This window comes from Lytechinus variegatus, chromosome 5, assembly GCF_018143015.1.
Source record: "Lytechinus variegatus isolate NC3 chromosome 5, Lvar_3.0, whole genome shotgun sequence".
Taxonomy (NCBI): domain Eukaryota; kingdom Metazoa; phylum Echinodermata; class Echinoidea; order Temnopleuroida; family Toxopneustidae; genus Lytechinus; species Lytechinus variegatus.
In genome coordinates, this window is record NC_054744.1 from 36,043,083 (window position 1) to 36,050,743 (window position 7,661).

The 7,661-nt window shown below is 35.3% G+C and overlaps 1 protein-coding gene across 1 annotated transcript in view; it reads left to right on the plus strand.

Moving 5' to 3' along the window:
• Positions 1–6,680, plus strand: part of LOC121415437 (SKI family transcriptional corepressor 1 homolog-B-like) — a 31,111-nt gene extending 24,431 nt beyond the window's left edge. The window contains exons 3-5 of the mRNA XM_041608640.1: positions 4,042–4,141; positions 6,052–6,132; positions 6,559–6,680. Of these exons, the coding sequence (XP_041464574.1) occupies positions 4,042–4,141; positions 6,052–6,132; positions 6,559–6,623 (246 nt within the window). The 3' untranslated portion in view covers positions 6,624–6,680. The remainder of the gene's footprint in view (positions 1–4,041; positions 4,142–6,051; positions 6,133–6,558) is intronic.
• The last annotated feature ends 981 nt before the right edge of the window (positions 6,681–7,661 follow it).

Genomic DNA, 7,661 nt, shown 5'->3' on the forward strand with positions numbered 1-7,661 from the left:
TTATTCGAAATGTCAAAGTAAATACATACCTCATTGTCTCACTAACAAAAATTGAAAACGACACAGCCCCTAAAATAAAGAGAACAATGAACATAATACAAATACTATCACTGATATGTTTTATTTAACATGTCAAAGCAAATAACTACATCGCCTCGACGTGACACGTTGTTAAATCCAATTTCATTGCCATCAATTCGAGCTTGCTAATTCCCCTTTGAAACCTGTTTGATAATAATTGAACTATATCAGCGAATGGCTTCAAGCGAATCGTACCCCCGGTGGACTGAAGAACTCGTAAGATTTCGAATTAAAGCTAACAATTTAAAAGATAACTGTTATTCAACTATAATTGGAGGGGCGTTTACGACAGTGTGGCGACGGATAACGAAGGAGGCATACTCCCTTTTGGGAATTATCGAACAAGTCGGAATGAGAGTATTTGCCGCGATTAAAATTATGGAAATTTGTAAATACATTATATTCATCATTAACCATGTTGTCAGAGATTGTGATTCATTCCTATTTGTATTTCGATCTTGTTTTCCTTCGAGAATGAATCAACAGCAAGGAAAAAATATCACATCGTTACCTGGAAAGGTTAAGGTCATCATTTTTTTTTTATGACAGCCACTGCTATGTCTATGATAAGGACATGATTATTCTTGCTGGTAAATTATATCCTGATCATGTGATCAAAATTATTTCTGCAGAAAAAGATTTTGTTTAAGACCTATAAGACCAAATGATCCAATAACGGTATACGGTCTAACTTTTCGCACTTCCACTGTAAGAAGATTTCCATTATAAAAATACTATCAGAGGGACATTTCATAGATTTAATACCTTTTCAAAGGAATGTTCATTTGACTAGAACCTTAGAATTCCTAAACAGAGTTCCATTAAGTTTCTGACGAGTTACTTATCTAAGTTTAACAATTGGCTTTTAGATTCACCGAAGTAGTAGATATGCTTCATGATTAGTTTACCCGTCCTTGATCATAAAAATGCCTATAGTTTACTCTGATCATTAAGAATGCATAGATACTCCATCATTCCCCATATCCCCCCCCCCCCCGAATATCTTTATTATGTTTGGTCTCTTGATAACAATTTAATTACCGTTGATGTTATTTTTTGTTCATAGAACGTAAAAAGGTGTATCTGGCAATTATTGATGATTATTTTAGGGCTGTTTTATACAGTCAACATACGTCGGACCGAAATGCATGATTTATTTACAATTTTCCCCCCTTTTTTATAATTGATATCATTTTGATTGGATATTACTTGATGCACTAGGCCAACTATGTAAAACACATGCAGTCTGGTTTTGTGACATTAGGGCTAAAAAGTTAATCGTCCTATTATGAAAACGCTGATATGCACTATGAGCGTGACTGAATCAGAATCATTTGATGTATTTCTCGTTTTCTAGGGAAAGTGTTTTATTTTCCGTTATGAATACTACCTCTTTTGTGAAAATAATGAAATGCTTTTTTTTGTATTAGCGTACTCATGGCACGAATAGCCATCATGCATGTCATGAAACCAACGGCAAGCGTTAATCAGGAGCCGATGATCGCGGCCATGGCATGCGTAGAGACGTGTGGGATTGCAGCGGCATTGTGCGTGCCTCTGGGTGTAGCGTTAATCAAACTGATTACCCATCTAGACGTGTCAATATACCATGGGTTTTCTTTCTTTTTTTCTTTTTTTAGAGAAAGAAATGGATTAATCAAGTTTATTAAAGTTCCGTCACAGAAGAGTGATTACGCGATCCGTATGTGACAATCTCGGTCTCCATGTTTGCTCGACGAAGATGAGACCAGCGTTCACTCATATACAATTGTGATTTTTGAGAGATAGAAATGATAGATTATAAACGAATTGACGATGATACTGGATAATTTTCTCCAGAGATTATCATCTTTTTCTATTCTTAAGGCATTAAAGAAATTATATCATATACTTTATAATTATCACAATAATTGGAGTGGGCCGGCGGATCATGGGAGTGTTGTGTCTTAAAGCAATTGCGTATATAATTAAGGGGCCAAACATTGCGTATGGGGGAAACATTTCTTTAGATAACAATTAATACAAAAAATCTGCGAGTGAGCGAATCGAGTGAGAACATTTTTGCTCGTTTTATACAAAAATCTTATTTTTTTGTAGATTTGGACTAATATTATAAATTCGTATCATATTTAAACCTTTTTGTTTTTCAAGTCCCTTCTTTTTCTATCTCATTATTGTCTTGGTCGTGAAAATTGTCAAATTATGATTCATATCTCATTAATAATGTGCAGAAAAGTTGATGTGCACTATTTTAGGTGTTCCTCCCCCAACCTGAAGAAATTTGCAATCCATACCCCATATAGAGCAACGGGAGGCTTAAATAGCTGACGAGAGGCGAAATTATATTAGAAAATAGCAAAATATGTTGAAAATAAAAACTAAATTGGTGTGGACCAGAGGGCAAGTCTATACATTTAACAATATTGGATACAAGGTTCAAATCCCTGTGTAATATTTACGAATTTGACATGTCCCTAATCTATACATTTGTCAATGTCCTTCTCAGTGCATGAAGGGGCTATATGAGGTGAGATGAATTTATTAAATGCAATTAGTATTGGAGTTCGAGTCGGAGTAATAATGCTCATCACATTATTGCTATTATTGTACGTGATATGTTTCGACTGAATAAAGAACAGAATTATGCCATGAATTATCAAAATAGAGAACGTTAGTTATATGCGCTAAAACCCTAATCAAGACTATATATAGATCAATCCGATTTAACTTATTTATTCAATTGTTTATGATTTCCATACGTATATCAGTGTTTTAAAAACTATTACTTGTCGCTGTCAGATTATGCAGTAGTGTACCTGTAAAAACTAAGGATGAAACTTTTGACTTTTTGGCCACCCCCCCCCCCCCATAATACTTTCATAATACTTTTATACTTCATAGTCAAATTAAACAATCATAATTAACCGTGTGTAATTATGACATCAATGCTGAGAGCTCTTTTCACGGCTTATGAAAGTAGATTGAAAGTTATTCATGTATAAAACTATACCAGTCAGGCCAAACGTGACGGCCAACATTGGTAATAGTCATATTCCATAAAGGACGGAAAGTAGAGTATATACTGTGGAATGGGAACACGAGGATGGGTTCCTTTCATACCTCTTCATTTTCTCGCACGTTTATTAAAAAGCTTTTTTGAGATGAAAATGAAGCGAAGCGGAAAATTAATCAAAGGTCGACTTGCTATCGGTATTATGTGAATCTTTTCTTGGACGAGGATAAGGGTGATGGATTAATGTAAATTTAGCAGAGTGTGAAGGATTTATTCGACCAGAACCTCGCCGGGTGGACATGCGGTCGAGCTGCGGCGATCACGGCAGGCCTGACCGACCACGTTAGTTAGCTATTATACTCTCTCGAAAACACCATCCGACTAAATATTGACCAATTTAGCGTCATGTTCGGTAAAGAAGGGGTGCACTTTGGGTTGATTAAAATGACAGAATCGTGCACAAACGGCCTGTTGCGCTTTTGTATGCTTGAAGAATGTGGACATAATTAAAGTACAACCACATTACCTGTGCATATATTTTCAGAATATGACTTTTCTGAGAAATGAACGCAAGCCGGCCTTGCTGTGATATAAAAGATCATTATTTTAAGTGAAGGGGAGGGGTTCTATTGGGGCTGCTACCCCCATTCATTCTCTGAATCATTCTAAAAAATGAAAAGTTACGGGTAAATCCTTTCTAAGTGTTGCATCTACTCTTTTTAGCTTGTTTATAGTGGTTGTGCTCCTTGCCATTCTTGTTTTCTATTATTCTGCAACATCAACAGCAACCACCCCAACAAAAATATATAAATTTGTGTATATAAAATATTTGATATTGTGATTTTATTTGTTGTTCATTATTACTATTACTATACTACTACTACTACACTATTGTCATTACCATTATTATAGTAGTATCAATTTTTATCTCATTCATTCATTTTTAGAATACAGATATCTGCGTTGGAATGTCAGAGACCGGAGAAGGAAACGTTGACGAAATGTCCTCTAAAAATGGCTCATCCCTAGAAGGTCAAGCAACAAAACGTAAGTATTAGGTTATAAAAACTAGACTCTGTTTATCACCACACCCCCATCATGCCCATACCCCTTCCACACACCCTTATACCAACAAAGTCTGTGCAAACGACATTGACTTCTGAAAACTAATGAAGTCTGACATGTTGGAATAATACGATAATAATCAGGGGCGGATCCATGCAGGTTTTTCCATGGGGGATGCATTTTTGTTTAGAAAAAAAGCAAAACATGCATACAATAATTTTTTTTTTAAAAAGGGTCTTTACTCCCGATTGATGGTGATTGTGACAGCAAGCCCCCCCCCCCCAAAAAAAAAAAGGGGAAAATGTTCAAATAATTCGTATGCTCAAAGAGGAGGGGGGCAAGGGCAGGGGCAGGATGTGCTACTTGGATCCGTCACCGATGTTGAAACTTTTATCAACGTGTATGTTTAAAGTAAAGTTTCGTTCACTCATGCACTTTCAGATTTTTTTTAAACCGAATTGCAGGTTAAATGAATTATATTTAATAGGGGTGCCTTGATTCCATGACATTTGCTCCGGCGATTATTGCTCCGGCTATTATTGCTCCTCTCGAAAATGATCAACGTCAACCCTGGGTTTAACGCTTTACCCTACCCTCAACCTAACATGAAACCATATTGCAACCCTAAACTTAACCCTAAATCTTAGACGAAATTTAATCCGCGGATCAATTGTCGCAGGAGCAAAATGTCCTTTCACCGTTTAACCAACCATTATCTTGGCTAGTGTCACTCATAATGTGGCTGATCACCTGACTTTCAAAATCGGACCCCGATCGGAAAGCTGTTGAATCACTCTATTTTCACTTACATTTATTACCATACCCCCTCCCTCTCTTTCCCCGCCCTTCGCGCTACGAAAATCCTGGTCACGAGGGCCGCCCCATGCACCCCAGCCCCGGTCCATAGCTATTCATAAATTACAATGGAGGATATTGTATAGATATAATTCTTCAGGAATAAGTTATTGTTTCGGCCTAAACATTTAAATGAACTCCCTTTCCGAATGTGGAGCAGTTTGTGATTTAGGGGGTCTTCTTTTTCAGCCTGAATTTTGATATGGCCTTGGCTTGTTATAATAACAATGATTAATGGCTACATGCGCATTATCATAATCAATACAGTATTATGAAGGAGATGAAAGAAAAAGGCGAGACTTTCAGTGGTAAATTCAATTCAATTAATAAGTACAGTCGGTTAATCGTGTACTAGTATATGAAAACAGAACCGCTTCGAGCAACTTTTTTGATTATCAAAATCATAAGCGTGATTTATAACAGAAACAAAGAAAATTATTAATAAAAAGTATACCCTGAAACAATATAATCATATAGGAACATTCATGATGATAATTAGTAAAAAAAATGTTTTGTTTGGTATTCACCAGGGGCAATATAATGAAATATAATATCCCTTGGAACATTTGGATTGAAGTATTAAAAAGACAAAGAGAATCAGAATTGTTTTAAAGTAATAAACTAAAGAAAGTGAAGATCTTTGACGCAAGTTGCATAACATACACCATTGGAAAGCTCCACCGAAGTCAATTGTGTAAAAGACCATGGGCTTTTGTTCTAAACATACTAAAAATATTTCAGCTGAATTTTAAAATAAACTGCTACAATAATATAATATTTCCCAGTTGATATGCTTGACCACAATAATATGATACTGTTTTGTTAAACAAACCTTCCCCATTTTTTCAAGTTTAGGGTCTATTTATTAGGGTCTCTGTTGAACATGATAATTTACAGAGAGAAAACTTTTTTTCGGAGATGACAATTATGGGTCTTAACAACATGACTGAATAATTATGATATATTTGTGGTTGCATCTATCTTTTTGTGAATATTGCAAGTTAAGAAGATGAAAAATGATTTTCATATTTTTGCAGTAAATCGATCGCCGTCACCTGAGGTCGACGTTGACATCATCCAGAAAGGAGAATGTCCAACGACAAGCATTCCTGTCGAAGGTAAATACTATGAGGCGCAGAGGTCTGGAGGGGCGGCCCCTTGATGTTGAACAGTATTGTTGAAGAGCGAATTAAAATGAAAAAAATTATAATAAGAAAAAGAGAGATAAAAAAATGATAACATTTTGGTTTTTCTGTTAGTTTTTGAATGCGATTTACATCTTTTGAGAGTGGGTTTTCCATCTTTTTTATTGAAAATAAAGAAGATGCACAGTTCAATCGAGAAGGAGCTATAATGGTGCATAGTTTACTCCAAAGGGATTGATCCCAGTATCGTCCGAGCAGTGTGCTTAGGGGTTAAGGCTATTTATATTCCGCATATAATTTCTTGTTGATATAGTTCCTTAATTCTGTTAGAATTACCCCTACCCTTTTCCCTACTAACTCCATCATCTTTATCTCCTTCATTTCTCTCTTCCAATCCAGATTTAACTTTAAGACGAATTTTCGGCTCCAACAGTCCTGGTAGTATGGAAAACAAGAGCCCGTGAAAGTTGGATATCCAAGAAATGATAAAATTACTCGAGTCGCAGAGTTAGTCACTCCGTCGTATAGACCTACCCTATTTTCAACTGAAAATCAACGGGCAAGTCACGGCTACAATCATGACAATATATACGGTTGGTCAAAATCCATGTGTACGTCCTTACCCCAAAACACCATTTGGGTGCAATCCTCAATTCAACACCTCCTTATTACAATTTACTGCAGAAATTGAAACCGTCACCTTTAACTCGTAATACTTGTAATTTGTCCTGAAAATATGTTGAAAATTTGGTATGTATTACATAATTAAAGAGTGAAATAGATTTGGTTTGAAATGATGCCTTCATTAATTTTTGAGAGAATTGTCTATAGTTTAGACAGGTTGGTATGAGATGATAAACTTGAAATATGAAGGAACGCTGATCTATCGTTCAAGAATGTTTGCTCTATACTGTGTAATTACCCCTTGTCAAATTCTTACTGAGGGGTTATAATCATTCAGTGTAAATCGTATGTATCGTGCATGACTTCGCTTGATAATTTTGTGCGTTTTCAGTGTCGCTGTTATGCTTAGTTTTTTAAGATTTTATATTACTTTTTAACATCGTTAAATGATAATTACAATCATTTACATTTTCAACAAGAGTCAACAAATTAATATAATAATGACACTAAAATACTAGTTATTTAAAGAACAAGTCCACCTAATGCATTTTCTTCTTCTTCTTCTCCTTTATTTCTTTCTCTCTTCTTTGACATGTTCTCCATTATTATTATTAATTATCGAAATTGGGGGTTATCATTGAAACATCATTATTCAAAATAATAATCATCTCAATATTGATGAAATAACAGTGACCATTAAAACTCTATAAGGATATTATTAAACGAAGCCTATGGGATTAATATCAACAATAGCATTTAGGGCTGCAACTTTGCTAATATCATATAAACCTTGCCTCCAGGCACGACATGTAAAGCGCGAGAGTGAGAAGAAGTAAAATAAAAGCAAAACAAAATACCTCATCAACGATATAAAAACA